Below are 16,032 nucleotides of genomic sequence, written 5' to 3'. Positions count from 1 at the left end.
GGTCACGTGGCGCATGCTTCTCCTGCTGCTGCATGGCCCTCTTCTCATGTGGCTCAGCTTGAGCTGCGGCACATGCCCTGCTGCGAACCACGGTCTGTCACCCCATCACCAGCACCCAGGAGTTGAAGGTATGCGTATCCCTATCTCCCAGTGCTGGGAATGGGGCTGCGTCCCTATCATGCATTTCTCCCCATTCCAACCCCCACCCCCTATCATTGCATCCCTCCCCTGACCTATCCTATCCTGTCCCCCACACCTACCCATCCCAGCCCTGTACCCCTTACAGCACTCTCCCACCCATCCTCTCTACCTCCCAGAGCCACTACCCCCATGTCCCTCACCCCTGCACTCCATTCACCACCATACACTGCTGCACTCCCATTATGGACCAATACACCCCTGTGCCCCCCACATCCTCATTCACCTGTAGCCTTCTGCCTCCCCACATACCCCTCCCACACCCTCCTCTCTCCTTCACTGCCCCCCTCACCTCCACCCTGCTCTTCTCCTTGGCCTCTTTCCTTCCCCATCCTCTCTCCTCCGCAAACCCCCACATCTTTTCCCCTACAGCCCCACCCCCTTTTCGGCTGGGTGATTTAGGCACTCCCTGGAAAAGCGTGTCTGTAGGCAAGTGTGTGTGTGTGTACATACATGCATGGCAAGTGGGTCTTTGTGTAGAGAGGTGTGTGTATTGCTGCATCACCTGCATGTGTATATACCTGTGTGAATACAATTTGTAGCCTAACTCTTGGACTCTTGTTCCTCTTGCTGGCTTGCACACAAGAAAATAGATGTTATGAAATGAATAGACATTTTATGCCAAGTTTTTAAAAGAGAAGGGAACGCTGAAAGAAACATATTATTTCTTAAACAGTGAATGTTGACTAGTAATCGGCTCTTCTGCAATGTATCATACATTTCTCCCCACCTTTCTCTACCTACATTATAAACTTTGTTGCAGGCTCTCTCTTTTTATGTGGATGTCCAGCACCTACCACCCTGGAAACCTGATCTTTGGGGTCTCTAGGTACTAAACAATAATTGTAATAATAAATAATGTGGAAGTATGTGTTAGTGCATGCTAGATATGTACACATGAATACACATGTGCAGGTAGGTGTGGGAGTTTGTAGAAACTGCTTTATTTTTATAAGTATCTGGACAGGTGTGCATTTCTGTGGCTGTGCTTTATGGGTTTGTATCAGGCTGCAGGAGTGAGCCTTTAATGGACCCACTGTAGCTGTGATAATGTGTGGTCCTACTTCTACATGTACAATTACAATAACTTTAGTGAACAAAAACCATGGAGCTGGTTATGAAAAATGGGAAGAGGGAATGGTGAAAACCTTAGTGAAATTTCATTGACTGTTTTGCTGCCCCCTCTAGCATCATGTAACAAATAAAACCTGAACTTAGCAGGATCCATCTGTCAAAACAATAGCCAGGCCTGTTTGGGCCTTGCCGTGAAAACCAGGCCGTGCTTGCGGGTGGGGAAGACCAAGCGCCAGGGGGGAGATGGAGGGAGCGGAGGGCGTGGGGGGTTTCTGCGATTAGAAAGCTGGCTGCCCTAGCTGGGCAAAGGCCTGTAGCTCAGGCGCCCCAGTCTGTCTGACCCAGCTCGCCCTGAGGAAGCTCGTGGGGCTCGGGCCCAGGGGAACAGACAGAGGTTGACAGAGGCCGCGTAAGGCAGCCGCGCTCTGGTTGGCCCCTATGGGCTTCCGCGGCGGGTTAGCAATGGGGGTACGGGCGAGCCTGGCTGCACTACAACAACCAGCAGGCCCTGGAGCCCGCCCCGCCCCTCCACTCGGGCCCCGCCGCACGGTGCTCCTGGGAGTTGCAGTCCAGGCCTTGAGCGGGCTGGGGCAGGGGGAGTGAGAGGTGCGGGGGGCCGGAGCCATGCGGAGGTGAGAGGGGAGGGTTCCGGGTGGTGCGGGGGCGGGGGCGGGGGGTGTCTCGGATCTCGCAGCTGGGCGCTCGTGACTCCCCCGGGGGCAGCCAGGGCCTGGGCTGCTGCTGGGTTCGGCAGCTGGAGGGCTCCTGTGCCCTCCATTGGGGAGTGGGGGCAGAAAAGGGGTTGCTCTGTGGGAGGAAGTGGGAGTGGGGTGCTCTGGAGTGGGGTTTGGGGGTGCTCTGGGGGAGGGAGGGAGGGGGAAGTCTGGGTGGGGCTGGGGGCTACAGAGTTGTGGGTGCTCTGGAAGGGAGGGAATGGGGAAAGGATGATGACTGGGCGTTGGGGATGCTCAGGTCGGGGGAAGATGAAGACTGGGGGGTTGAGGGTGCTCTGAAGGAGGGGTGGGGGAAGGATGGAGGGAGGAAAGAGGGTTGGGGGTGCTCTGGGGGCGGAAGGGAGGGGAGATGAGAGGGAGCACGGGGGAAGGATGGGGGCTAGTAGGGGGTGCTGGTAGCTGTAGAGTTGGGGTGTTCTGGTGGAAGGATGAGGGATGGGGGGAGTGCTGGGGGCTACAGAGTTGGGGTGCTCTGGGGAGGAAGGGAGGGGATGGGAAAGGATGATAATGGGGGTTGGGGATGCTCAGGTGGGGGGAAGATGAGGGTTGGGGTGCTCTGGAGGAAGAAGGGGGAGTTTGGGGGGGAAAGGAAGGATGGGGATTTGAGGTGCTTTGGGGGAGGAAAAGTGGAGGTTGAAGGTGCTCTGGGGGAATGATTTCCTTGTATGCAAGTTCCTGTGAGATTCCTTTAATGGAGACAGCCTGTACCTGAATTCCAGCGTTGCCAGCTCTCGTGATTTTATTGTGAGTCCTACAATACTTAGTGTTTTTCTTAAAGCCCCAGTTCCTGGATCAAGAGAGGGCAACAATGTCTCAGCTTCCATTAAAAAAAAAAAAAAAAAAAAAAAAAGGGTACTAGCTTTTGTGACTGCAGAGAAAAGCTTGAAAACACCAAGTGAGTTTGCCCTAAAGGATCTTAAACCTCAACAGAAATAAAAAGCCCAGTATTTATTATTTTAAAATAAATCTAATTATTTCAGTGCGTGGCCCAAGTCATGATTTTTGAGGCTTTGGGTTGGCCACCTTGCAATCTTTCATGTTCCCATCACCCCCTGAAGTGAGTGAGGACGGCCTATCTGCTCTGCAGTGAGAGGTTTGAGCAGTCTCCATTTGCTACCAAAGTTCAGTATCACTGATGCAATACCTGGCCTAAAAGCTTCTGTGTTAATTTCTACTCCAGTTAAACACAGGAAAGGATGGTGAAATGCGGGGAGTCTTTGGCAAAGGTAAAACCAAGTAGCAATTTTAAAAAAGAAAGTTCCAGTTTAACACAGAGAGGGGTCAGACTGAGTTGGCACATCACACCAGTAATTGATAATAAAACAAAATATGATAATGCAACCATTTAAATCCATGGTTTGCTCACGCTTTGAATATTGCATGTAGTTCTGGTCGCCTCATCTCAAAAAAGGTCTATTAGAATTGGGAAAAGCCCAGAGAAGGGCAATACAAAGGATTAGGGGTCAGGAACAGCTTTTCTGTGAGGAGAAATTAAAAACGCTGGGGCTGTTCAGCTTAGAAAAGAGGCGACTAAAGGTAGATACGATGGAGGTCTATAAAATCATGACGGGTGTGGAGAAAGTGAACAGGGAAGTATTATTTACCCCTTCACATAACAAGAACTGTGTGGGTCACCCGATGAAATTAGTAGGCAGCAAGTTTAAAACAAACATGAAGATGTACTTTCTTACCCAATGCACAGTCCATCTGTGGAATTCATTGCCAGGGGATGTTGTGAAGGCCAAAAGTATAACAGGGTTCAAAAAAGAATTAGATAAGTTCATGGAGGATAGGGCCATCAATGGCTATTAGCCAAGATGGTCAGGGATACAATCCCATGCTCTGGGTGTCCCTAAACCTTTGACTGCCAGAAGCTGGGACTGGACAATGGGATAGATCAGTACTTCTCAAACTGTGGGTCGGAACCCCATTTTAATGGGGTTACCAGGGCCAGCGTTAGACTTGCTGGCACCCAGAGCTGAATCTGAGCTCCACTCCCACCCAAGGTGGTGGGGCTTGGGCTGTGGCCTCCTCTCCCCCACCCAAGGTGGCAGGGCTCGGGCTCGGGCTCCAGCACGCTCCTGGGGTCATGTAGTAATTTTGTTGTCAGAAGGGGGTCGCGGTGCAATGAAGTTTGAGAACCCTTGAGATAGATCGATTGAAATTGCCCTGTCCTGTTCATTCCCTCTGAAGCATCTAGCACCTGCCACTGTCAGAGACAGTATATTGGGCTTGATGGACCATTGTTCTGATTCAGTATGGCTGTTCTTATGTTGTTATACCAGCACTTTCTAAGTTTTCATTTAAAAACAAAGTGAAGTTTCTAGCTGTGATTGTTGTGAAGAAACCTTCACCCAACACTGAGCTGTTTGCCCAAATGTTCCCCAGTGCATGGCTGTCTGCCTGAGTTTAGAGGCAGCCTGAAACAATCGCTCTAGGAGAGGTGTGGGCAGCTCCATTCATAACAATAAAGTATTAAAGCCTGAATCTTAATACGTGTTTAGACCTTTGTTAATCATTTCACTGTTCATAACTTTTGCAGAAACATCCTGTGCCTCTAAGATTGGGAGTTGGGCTTGAGAAGTGTATCAACTATTTCTTCCCTCCCCCTATTCTGACCTTGGTGCAGGCGCTGAGAGAAGGAAACAAAAAGCCACAGAACAGTAGATGCCAATGTCCTTTAAAGTTCTGTACGAAATAACAAGTGCAAGGCAATGTGCCATAGGTGGAGCAAGTTTTCCCTTAGAAAGGCAGATTGATAATCAAGTTTATAACTATATTCTAGAATGCTGCCAACTTTCTGCTTTCTTTGATGGTCTCTGATGGCTTTGTTTTTGATTTTGGGGTTTTTTTTATTGCACTGAGTCATTTGAAGCTAGGCAGAATTAATTTTTTTAAATAGATCTTCCGTAAATAAAAATTACAGGATTGAATGTGAATTAAAAAAAAAGTGTTCCTGGCATATTTTAAATTTTCCAAAAATCATCTGTGTGCCCTTCTAATTGACATCAGTGAGAATTCTGCCATGAAGTTTATTTTTAGTTCCATCTTGTGCTTTATAGCCCATCTGGACTGTCACATTGTCTTCCTAGTGTTCTTATAAAGGACTGAAAGACAGAATATCTGCAGAATTATAAATATGGTAGATTTGGGTGTGTGGGGGGAGTAAAGCACTCTCTGTAATTCACTGACTCCCTCTGTTGTGTTTCCATGCCCAGGGTCAACAGCAGCCTGTCTAGTGATGAGCTCCTCCTAGAGGATTTGGAGACAGAGGGAGAGAGGCAGCTGAAGAGCCTCCTTCACCATCAGCTTGATACTGCTGTCTCTATTGAACAGTAAGTATTGAACTAGCCAGCATTGTCCAGCAAAGCACAAGGCTAAAGGCTGCCCCTGCTGGCACTTCGGTGCCGGCGGACAGAGCTCATTCAGGTTCTTGAGAGCAGCACCACCAGCAGCACGGCAGCATTAATGCTGTAGCATGCAGGTGATGAGAAGATATTGGTATAGGTGAATCATTGACAAATACATGGAGGCAGGTTGCACAAGCAGAGCTTCCTGTGCTGTGTCTCACTCAAGCAGTGAGCACTGGAGCACGGCTCTTTCTCCCAACAGTGTCATCATGCAAACACACAGTGCAGTTAGATTTTTCAGCCACTAGGTGACACTGCATATAATAGAAATATACACTGCTTGATGCTCCCTTGCTTTATAAGCTTATAGTATCAGATAAAAGAATGTGGAGTATGTCCAGGCTTCAGAAGCACAGCATCTCTGGTGCTCGTGCTAGGCTGGTGGTGGTGAGAGCATATCCAGGTTTATATAAAGGCCAGGATCTTACCCCCGCACTTAACTTCTGAGCCCTAAGGACATCTCGCTGTGCTGTTGATTTGGGTTGCAGGTGCGTGTCCAAACGACGATGCTTCGCCCCAGCCGCTCTTTACAAGCCCTTTGGAGAGGAGGCGGCAGGGACTCTGACCTTATCGCAGTTCCAGGCACTGCAGGAGAGTGAGCAAGAAACAGCCTCTCTTCGGGAACTGGGGCTCTCAGACTCAGAGATCCTGCTCTGGAAGAACCATGGTTCAGCAGATAAGGTGGGGAAGGAGCTTTACTAGCAACCGCAGGATCCTGGAATCCAGCATAGAGAGCCCTCTAGAACAAAATGGAGTCTGGAGTCCAAAGCTCTGCAGAGCGTATTAATACTAGCCAATAATAAATTGCAGATTTTAAGGCACCTCAAGCATTCTCCAAGGAATGGTTAACAGTATGTCTATCTTCCATAGAGCTGCATTCACAAATAGGTAGAGCCCTGTGCGGATACACAGTTTATATCTGCAGATATAAATCGGTAACTGCAGAGCTCTATTGGGAAGTGCAGTGACAAAAGCACAGCCTGGCAGGCTGCCGCTCCCAGGAGCCGGTGTCCTGTGCTGGCAGCTCCTCCAGCGTGGTTGTACCACTCCCAGCCCTGCCCACTGGAGCGGGCACCACACTCACTGGCAGCTGTCCCTGGTTGCACTAGTGCAGTGGGTGGTGCTAGGAGTGGTACAGCCAAGCTGGAGGAGCTGCTGGTGCAGGGCACTGGCTCCTGGAAGCGACGGACCGCCAGGCTGCTGCTTTTACCACTTTGGTTCCGATTTATATCTGTGGATATAAATTGTGTATCTGTGCAGGGCGCTACAAATAGATTGGCAAACTGGAGCAGATGTTAGCCATTGCCCAGTTAAAGAGAGCCAGAAACAGTGGGGTATGTGGATACAAATAAATAAGGAGCAAAGTAAATGAAATCAGAACTATCAGTAAGATCAGATGAGAATGAGCTCTGTGTCCTTTTAACCCCTCTGGGTGGTGGGTTCCTAGCTTTGAAAATAATGATGTTTCTGCCCTTGTCTGGTGATAACAGTAGCTCTTGTCGCTAATCAGCGCCCCCTAGTCTGAATTAGGTGTTTTTTCTCCTAAGCGATGCTGCTACTGTGTTTCAGGGCTCTGGGCTAGGGGCAGCCCCTGAAGCCATGCGGGAACGGCTGCGAGCCATCCAGGAGAAGATCACAGAGCGCCAGCGCATTTTGTCCCTGCCGCAGAGGTTTGCTGGCAGCAAACAGCTGAGTCGGCGGGAGATGGAGATTGAGAATGCGCTCTTCCAGGGGACGGACCGTCACTCCTTCCTGCGGGCACTCTACCACCAAGGTACACTGGCTCCCCAACGCCATCAGTGGCCCTAGCAGGGTGGGAGTAACTCACTGAGCACCTGGGTGTGCAGGAGCAAGTGTTCTGTGAACGTAGATCTGGAGTGTTTCTTTCTTGCCCTTTCTCCCTAAAGAAATCTTCTGGACTGTGCGATGGGCGGGAAGGAGCTATTTTCATTTTGTCCAGAGAATCTTGCATGAACAGACCGTTTAAAGAAAGGACTCTCTAACATATGAGTCTGCACAGAGCCACTGTCAGAATGAACACGCCCGCACTGGCAGGCTGAATTCAGCGCTCTCTGACAGCTGTGCAACCCTGTTGGTTCACTGGGATGGCATGGGTGTAGCTGGAGACAGAGTTCAGCCTGTATGTATAATAGCAGCATGTAACCTGGTTCTCTTATTCATTATTTGTACTGCTGTAGTGCCTAGAGGGCCAACCAAAATCAGTGCCTATCGTGCTAGACAGAGTGAATACACAAAGTAAGACTGTCCCTATCCTGAATTGCTATCAGGCTAAATATACAAGACAGACTCAGGGTTGGATGGAAACTGAGCGGGGAAGTGACTTGGCCAAGGTCACCCAGCAGGGTCAGTGGCAGAGTCCGAACTAGAACCCAGGTGTCCTGATTCCCAGCCCAGGACCCTCTCCACTTCACCACACTGCCTCTCACCCGAGCATCAGTTTTCTCCTGCCCCTTGGTTGTATTCTTTCTTACAGTCTGAGCCTTAGGCAGTGATATCTAGCACTGCCCTAGGCGACTGCAGAAACGCATCATGCACCAGATCATAGCGAGGGTCACCTTTAAAGGGGTATTGCAAGCCTAACAATTAGGTTTTGTTTGTTAGAAAAACTGTTTAATGGAGGTGCTTTTCATGACTTATTTTTAAAAATGCCCTTTTGATTATTCAAGTAAGACATGCATCCGACGAAGTGGGTATTCACCCATGAAAGCTTATGCTCCAATACGTCTGTTAGTCTATAAGGTGCCACAGGACTCTTTGCCGCTTCTTTTGATTATTATTATTATTGTTGTTTGTTTGTATTATTGGCGTGGTTAGGAGCCCTGGTCATTGACTAGGTCCCCATTGCACTAAGCGCTGTACAAACACAGTACAGAAAGATGGTCCTTGCTCCAAAGAGCTGACAATCTAATGACATTGATCCCCATTCCCACCTACAGCTGCAGCGTCCAGGAAGTGCAGCTGCCCAGGGACTAACCACTCTGGTGTTACACTGCACTCTGCTGGGACCCTAACACAGTAAAAAAGCACCCTATTTAATGCTACATGGATGAGGGGAAAGTTTCTTTTTTGCCCTTGCTTCCATTAAATAAACTAAGGCAGGTGTTATTGGTAACCCAGGCAAGGAAGCACCTTTAAATCCCTGATTTTTAACCTGACAGTGTCCCTGAAAGCTCAACAAAATGTGTTTGTTCAAAATAACATTTTTAAAAAGCTGCATGGCAGGAAATAAGCTTCACTAGCTATAAGCACGGACCAGGTGGAGAAAGGTCTCTGCTAGCTGGAGCACAGGGGAACCAGTCAGTGTGCTGATCTCTGGAACATATTGAAATCAAGTGGCAGATTATCAAGTCCCCAGGATAATTGAGTTGGGAATGAGAGCCATAGAAAACATTCTGGTAGAGTTGCTGTTCTTCCCGGAAACCTGTTCTAATCTGGAATACCATCAGTTACTGCTGGCAGCCTACATTTTGCCTTTCAGTGACCCCCAGTCTCCTGCCAGAGGCTGGACTTAGCTGCCCTAGAGCAGAACTTTCTGTCTTTGGGGCCCAGGCTTTAGCCCTCCCCAGTAATCTATTCATTTACTTGTGGTGGTAGTCGGTTTTGTCATGTCACCATATTTCTTTACTGTGGATTAGATGAAGCTCAGAAGAGGATGGTGAATGAAAAGGACCCAATGGGTGATTTGGAGACTGTCTGTCAAGAGATGCTAAAAAAGCCATTGACCGGGGAATCCCAGTCTACAGAAAGTGATCCATGCTTGCCTTGCTTCCCCTCCCCAAGTGGACCTGTGGTTAAGGGTACCGCACAGCTTCTGGATCAGGGAGAGCAGACAGAAGAGTATGGAGGTCCCAGCCTCCCCGCGATTAAGGCAGCGGGAACTGTGGCCCAGCGACCCACCCTGGGGCCTGCAACTGTAAAGGAGCCCGTGGAGTTCATCCCAGAAGAGGAGATCCGCAAGAATCGTCTCTCGGAAGAGGAGATCAGGAGCATCTCCCGGTTTTCCTCCTACAAGCCGGGAGAGCCAAGCAAGGTATGGTAAACGTCAAGCTGAAGGTAATAAACTGGGTATGTTCCCTCTTCACAGTTATAATTGTACCATATAAGCTGGGTGCAAAACTGATTGGAAAACCATTCTCAGAGAGTAATTATCAGTGGTTCACAGTCATGATGGAAGGGTGTATCGAATGCAGTCCCGCAAGGATCAGTTCTGGGTCCAGTTCTGTTAAGTATCTTCATCAGTGATTTAGATAATGGCATAGAGAGTACACTTATAAAGTTTGCGGACGATACCAAGCCGGGAGGGGTTGCAAGTGCTTTGGAAGTTAGGATTAAAATTCAAAATGATCTGGACAAACTGGAGAAATGGTCTGAAGTAAATAGGATGAAATTAAATAAGAACAAATGCAAAGTCCTCCACTTAGGAAGGAACAATCAGTTGCACATGTACAAAATGGGAAATGACTGCGTAGGAAGGAGTACTGCGGAAAGGGATCTCGGGGTCATAGTGGACCACAAGCTAAATATGAGTCAACAGTGTAACACTGTTGCAGAATAAGTGAACATTATTCTGGGATATATTAGCAAGAATGCTGTAAGCAAGACACAAGAAATAACTCTTCCACTCTACTCCGCACGGATTAGGCCTCAACTGGAGTATTGTGTCCAATTCTGGGTGCCACATTTCAGGAAAGATGTGGACAAATTGGAGAAAGTCCAGAGAAGAGCAACAGAAATGATGAAAGGTCTAGAAAACATGACCTATGAGGGAAGATTGAAAAAATTGGGTGTGTTTAGTCTGGAAAAGAAAAGACTGAGAGGAGACATGATAACCGTTTTCAAGTACATAAAAGGTTGTTACAAGGAGAAGAATTGTTCTTCTTAACCTCTGAGGATAGGACAAGAATCAGTGGGCTTAAATTGAGGCAAGGGAGGTTTAGGTTGTACATTAGGAAAATTGTCCTAACTGTAAGAGTGGTTAAGCACTGGAATAATTTGCCCAGGGAGGTTGTGGAATCTCCATCATTGGAGATTTTGAAGAGCAGGTTAGACAAACACCTGTCAGGAATGGTCTAGATAATACTTAGTCCTGCCATGAGTGCAGGGGACTGGACTAGATGACTTCTCGAGGTTCCTTCCAGTCCTTTGATTCTATGCCCTAATGTGGAGCTCTGGGGATGCTGTTCTGGCATCTGTATTAGATTTATGGATTCCAAGGCCAGAAGGGGCTAGTGGGCAGAATCCTAATGGATAAAGATTCCTGCTTGCTAATGATAGAGCATCACCAAACGAGTGTGTGCAGTCACCTCCCAGCCAAAGGAGAAATAGCCTCCTCTGCTGGGGAATAAAGGGGGATCTTTGGAGTCAACAAAAGAGATTCCCTTGCTTAAATACTCATAGGATACCTAGCTGCCAGCCATGCTTCAAACCCAGCCCCAGATGGACTAAAGCGGGAGGAAGATCTCTGGCTCTGAGACCTAGACTAACACAGTGCTGCCTCCATAACTAGTCATGAGCAATCTGACTGCCTTCCCACAATGCTATGTTTAAACCTTGTTTAACAGGCAGCAAGAGCTCATGGTATAAATAACTGGAGCCAACAGGAACCGGTGTAGATATAGCGTGATACAGCCTCAAAGAAGCCATAAGATGCCCTCCCATATATGGCTGTCTCTGTCCTCTAAACATACAACCACCAGTGTGGGGCAGGGGGAGGGCTGTAGGGGGATGAGAGGGGCAGGGCCAGGCCCTTCCCATGTGGGGCAGGGGGAGGGCTGTAGGGGGATGAGAGGGGCAGGGCCAGGCCCTTCCCATGTGGGGCAGGGGGAGGGCTGTAGGGGGATGAGAGGGGCAGGGCCAGGCCCTTCCCATGTGGGGCAGGGGGAGGGCTGTAGGGGGATGAGAGGGGCAGGGCCAGGCCCTTCCCATGTGGAGCAGAAGGGGCTGTAGGGGGAATGAGAGAGGTGGGGCTAGCCCCTCGCTGTGTGGGGCAAGCAGGCTGTAGGGGGAGTGAGAAGGGCGAGGCTAGCCCCTTGCCGTGTGGGGCAAGCAGGCTGTAGAGGGGTGAGAGTGGCAGGGCCAGCCTCCCACCGTGGGGGGTGGGGGGGCTGTAGGGGGAGTGCAAGGGTCAGGGCTAGCCCCTTCTGGTGTGTGGCAGAGGGGCTGTGGGAGTGAGATGGGAGTTAGCTGTATAGAGATGGCCCTTCTCACACAAGGCTGTGGTGACTCTTTCTCTCCCTCCTCCCCACATTGTTCTGGGGGCTGATTAGGTGCTGTATTTGAAGAACCTGAGCACTCGGGTGACAGTGAGGGAGCTGGTCTCTTTGTTTGCTCGGTTCCAGGAGAAGGATGGCACACCGATCCAGTTCCGTCTGCTGAGTGGCCGCATGAGGGGCCAGGCCTTCATCACCTTTCCCAGTGAGTCGCTCAGCTACATCTCGCAGGCCTTTCCTGATGAGTGAAGGTTCAGTGTCAGCTCCACAGTGCACTGTGCTGGAAGGGCCACGCTCCCTGGGGTAAAAGGGGAATTTGGTCTCCATGCTTATCTGACCTCAGCATCCCCACACTGCCCCACTGACGAATTCCAGCCCTCCCATAGAATAAGAGGGGGATTCAGTGTCATATGTTCACTGAGTGCTGGCATTCCCCACACACTGCTCTACTGATGAGCTTATAACAGTGCACAAGAGCTAGAAATAGTCAGGAGAAGACCACATGGTCCTGAGGTCTGTGCTTGAACCCAGTGGGCTTGAGAGCAGAGCTGGTTGTAAGAGCAGTTATATGTGCCCTGTAACCTGAGCTCACTTTACTCTCCTGTTCCAGGTGTCGAGGTTGCACGGGAAGCAATGCTGCTGGTGAACGGCTATAGCCTGCTGGGGAAAACGCTGGTGATAGAGTTTGGGAAAAGTAAGGTGCAGTCATCAAGTGTTGACTCTGTCTCCCATAGCTCATGTGCCACAGACCGTGCAGAGAAACCCACTACTAACTAGTGGACAAGTAATCTGTGGGGGATGTGTGGATCCTCATGGGTTGTGGTTACTCAGCTGTTGGAACCATCCTTTAATGCTCTGATTCTGAGCTCAACATTCAGGTATATAAGTCCCAGCGTGGGACAGGGGAGTCCTGGGAGCTAAGTTCCTTCAAGTGAGACGCAGAGGAAAGCTAGAGGCAGCCCCACTCAGCATGGGACAGAGGTGACGCTTGGGATGACAGGAACAGAGGCAACCTTGCCCGGTGTAAGGCAGAAGGGATGCTGAGGTCAGTGGCTTGATAACAGACACTGGTTTGAAGGAGTCTGAGGATCTTAAATTGCTGTGTGTTTGAACACTCATACCATGCAGCATGTTCTGAGGGATGAGTCCTGTGCTGTATTCCATTCTGTATATAGTTTAAACAAATAGCTTTATGCTGTTTGTACAGGATGCCTACTTTGTCACCACCTCCAGGGTAGGTGATAGCTGTTCCCTCCTGTTTATATCTGTATTTTTGGTGCTTCCGTCTGAATGGCCTTTAAGGGAGGTGAATATGTAAATAAATGTGTTCAAGTTGTATTTTCCTAGTGCATGTCTCTGTTCCCCAGATGCTCTTGAGCCTTTTGCCCTCTCAGTATTGCAGGAAAGCTGCATCCATCATCTCCTTTGCCCAGAGGAAATCTTTTTGGAGACTAGGAGCCTCCTGTGTAGGGCCTTTCCTTTAGGACCAGGTATATTGTGCTTTGCAGACTAACAGCAGATCTCACACCTTCCTCACAAGTTACTGTACTGGAGCAGACCAGCAATGGTCTGTCTGGTCTGGGAGCCTGTCTCTGACAGTGGATAGTGCTGGAGGGTTCAGAAGACAGACATAAATGTCCCTCCCCTCACTCCATAGCCACACTGTTACATCAATGTATTTGATTATACTGTGCTACATGACTGGGAAAACTTCTTGACCCCTCACTCTTGATCCACTAAAGCCCTGAAGCACAACGATTGGTAGACTTTGTAATTTTTCCCAGCTAGTCTCACTGTAGATGCTGTTCTTGATATAAATGTTCAATTGCTTTCTGAGAATTATGCGGTTTTCTTCAGGAACAGCCTCCTCTGTCAGTAAATATGGCAGGTTATTGTAATGCTTCTTCCCCACCAACCCGACTGTTTCTGGAGAGAAGCATTTGAGATCCCCTTGCCCTCTGATTGATGGAACCAGATTTCATGGCTTTAACAGAGATGAGCTGTGCAACACCTGCCACACACCCAGAAGGGATGCAAATTCCCTATAACAGCTGGTTCCTTCCACAAACGTCCAGCTATTAGCCCTGCTGTCTGTTGCTTTTTTCTCCCCTTGTCTAGTCTCCCCCTAGCCTGTCAGTTTGATTTTTTTCTAGCTATTGTTTCTTGTCAGCTCTCGGTAGCCTTTCATCATGTGCCATGTGCAAAATCCAGGCTTGAGTTCAAACGTCAAATGGAGTGATGTGTAGTGTCCTACTTGTAATGCTGGGGGCGATGGCTTTAGAGCAAAACAAGCAGAATGCGGAAGTGTTACTACATCCAGCCTTGAAGAATGCTCTACACACTACAACAGAGCTCTCTGGCTTTGGTTCTGACCACCTTTGCCCTTACAAACTCTGGAGGCCTAATTCTTCAAAACAGCAGCGTGATAGGCACAACGTCTGAGGAGCTTTCTTGGACTCTTCGAACACCAGAGTTCCTTTGAGGCCCTGTCTGGTGACCTCAGCCTGCTTAGTTCACATTGCCACGGAATGTTTGTGCATCACAATGGGGATGGTTCCAAGCTCAGCACTGGCTGGGATTTAAATTGAATTTCATAGGAAATGGAGAAGGTGGAATTTTCTTCCGCTTTAAAAGAGAGTAGAAAACAGAGGGACATGCCAGAGGTAGGTCTAGTTTATCCATTTTGTTTCCTTTCATGAGCGAGTCTTTTAATTCAGTTTACACCTTTCATGCCCACGCTTCCCTGAACATGTGCACACTTTAATGATCATACAGAACTGATAGTGGGACTGGGGGATAGGGTGAGAGCTCTAGCAACGGGGGCCAAAATCACCTTACCTAATACATTTGGGCAAAGTGGGGTGCACTAATTGTTACATGTATGCACTGAGTTTGGGCAGGGTAAGTTCAAAAATCAAGACAGACCAAAAACCACAATATAGTCCTTTTAAAAAAAGCCCTAAACTCATGATTTTTTGGGTCTGACTCATGATTTTTGATCTCTTGAGATTGGCAGTACAGGAGTAGGGTTAGGGGGTTACTGTATTTCAAATTCCCAAATAGAGAACGCTGCTGAGGGGAAGGGGAGCTGGGGTAGGGCGAAGGCACTGCCTTCAGAGCTGGGTGCCCAACTAGCAGCTGCCACTTTCGGGGCAGTGCGTAAGTACCGCTGGCAAAATCACAGACCTTTACTCATATTTCAAAAATCTTCCCTGATAGAGATTGGTTTCCTGACCTGAACATATGGGAATCCTAAAAAGAAAAGGAGTACTTGTGGCAACTTAGAGACTAACCAATTTATTTGAGCATAAGCTTTTGTGAGCTACAGCTCACTTCATCGGATGCATACTGTGGAAAGTGTAGAAGATTTTTTTATACACACAAAGCATGAAAAAATACTCCCCCACTCTCCTGCTGGTAATAGCTTATCTAAAGTGATCACTCTCCTTACAATGAGTATGATAATCAAGTTGGGCTATTTCCAGCACAAATTCAGGTTAGGACAGGCCTAACAAAGAAAATAACAGAACGCCACTAGCCGTCGCCTTCAGCCCCCAACTAAAACCCCTCCAACGCATTATTAAGGATCTACAGCCTATCCTGAAGGATGACCCAACAGTCTCACAAATCTTGGGAGACAGGCCAGTCTTTGCCTAAAGACAGCCCCCCAACCTGAAGCAAATACTCACCAACAACCACATACCACACACAGAACCACTAACCCAGGAACCTGTCCTTGCAACAAAGCCCGTGGCTAACTGTGCCCACATATCTATTCAGGGGACACCATCCCAGGGCCTAATAACATCAGCCACACTATCAGAGGCTTGTTCACCTGCACATCCACCAATGTGATATATGCCATCATGTGCCAGCAATGCCCCTCTGCCATGTACATTGGTCAAACTGGACAGTCTCTACGTAAAAGAATAAATGGATACAAATCAGATGTCAAGAATTATAACATTCATAAATCAGTCGGAGAACACTTCAATCTCTCTGGTCACGCGATTACAGACATGAAAGTTGCGATATTACAACAAAAAAACTTCAAATCCAGACTCCAGCGAGAGACTGTTGAATTGGAATTCATTTGCAAATTGGATACAATTAACTTAGGCTTGAATAGAGACTGGGAGTGGCTAAGTCATTATGCAAGGTAACCTATTTCCCCTTGTTTTTTCCACCCCCCCCCCCCCCCCCCCCCCCCGACGTTCTTGTTAAACCCTGGATTTGTGCTGGAAATGGCCCAACTTGATTATCATACACATTGTAAGGAGAGTGGTCACTTTAGATAAGCTATTACCAGCAGGAGAGTGGGGTGGGAGGAGGTATTTTTTCATGCTTTGTGTGTATAAAAAGATCTTCTACACTTTCCACAGTATG

At 48.5% G+C, this 16,032-nt stretch overlaps 1 protein-coding gene across 1 annotated transcript; it reads left to right on the top strand.

Moving 5' to 3' along the window:
- Positions 1 to 1,846: 1,846 nt before the first annotated feature.
- Positions 1,847 to 12,964, top strand: RBM41 (RNA binding motif protein 41). The gene is made up of 7 exons (XM_077827006.1): positions 1,847 to 1,904; positions 5,225 to 5,341; positions 5,905 to 6,097; positions 6,986 to 7,190; positions 9,073 to 9,467; positions 11,704 to 11,851; positions 12,257 to 12,964. The coding sequence occupies exons 1-7, from the start codon at positions 1,897 to 1,899 to the stop codon at positions 12,421 to 12,423; spliced, it is 1,233 nt and encodes a 410-aa protein (XP_077683132.1). The 5' UTR covers positions 1,847 to 1,896; the 3' UTR covers positions 12,424 to 12,964.
- Positions 12,965 to 16,032: the final 3,068 nt, after the last annotated feature.

This window comes from Eretmochelys imbricata, chromosome 9 (assembly GCF_965152235.1).
Source record: "Eretmochelys imbricata isolate rEreImb1 chromosome 9, rEreImb1.hap1, whole genome shotgun sequence".
NCBI classification, from domain to species: domain Eukaryota; kingdom Metazoa; phylum Chordata; order Testudines; family Cheloniidae; genus Eretmochelys; species Eretmochelys imbricata.
Note: the sequence above shows the minus strand (reverse complement) of the source record. Positions and strands in the feature narration are given on the sequence as shown.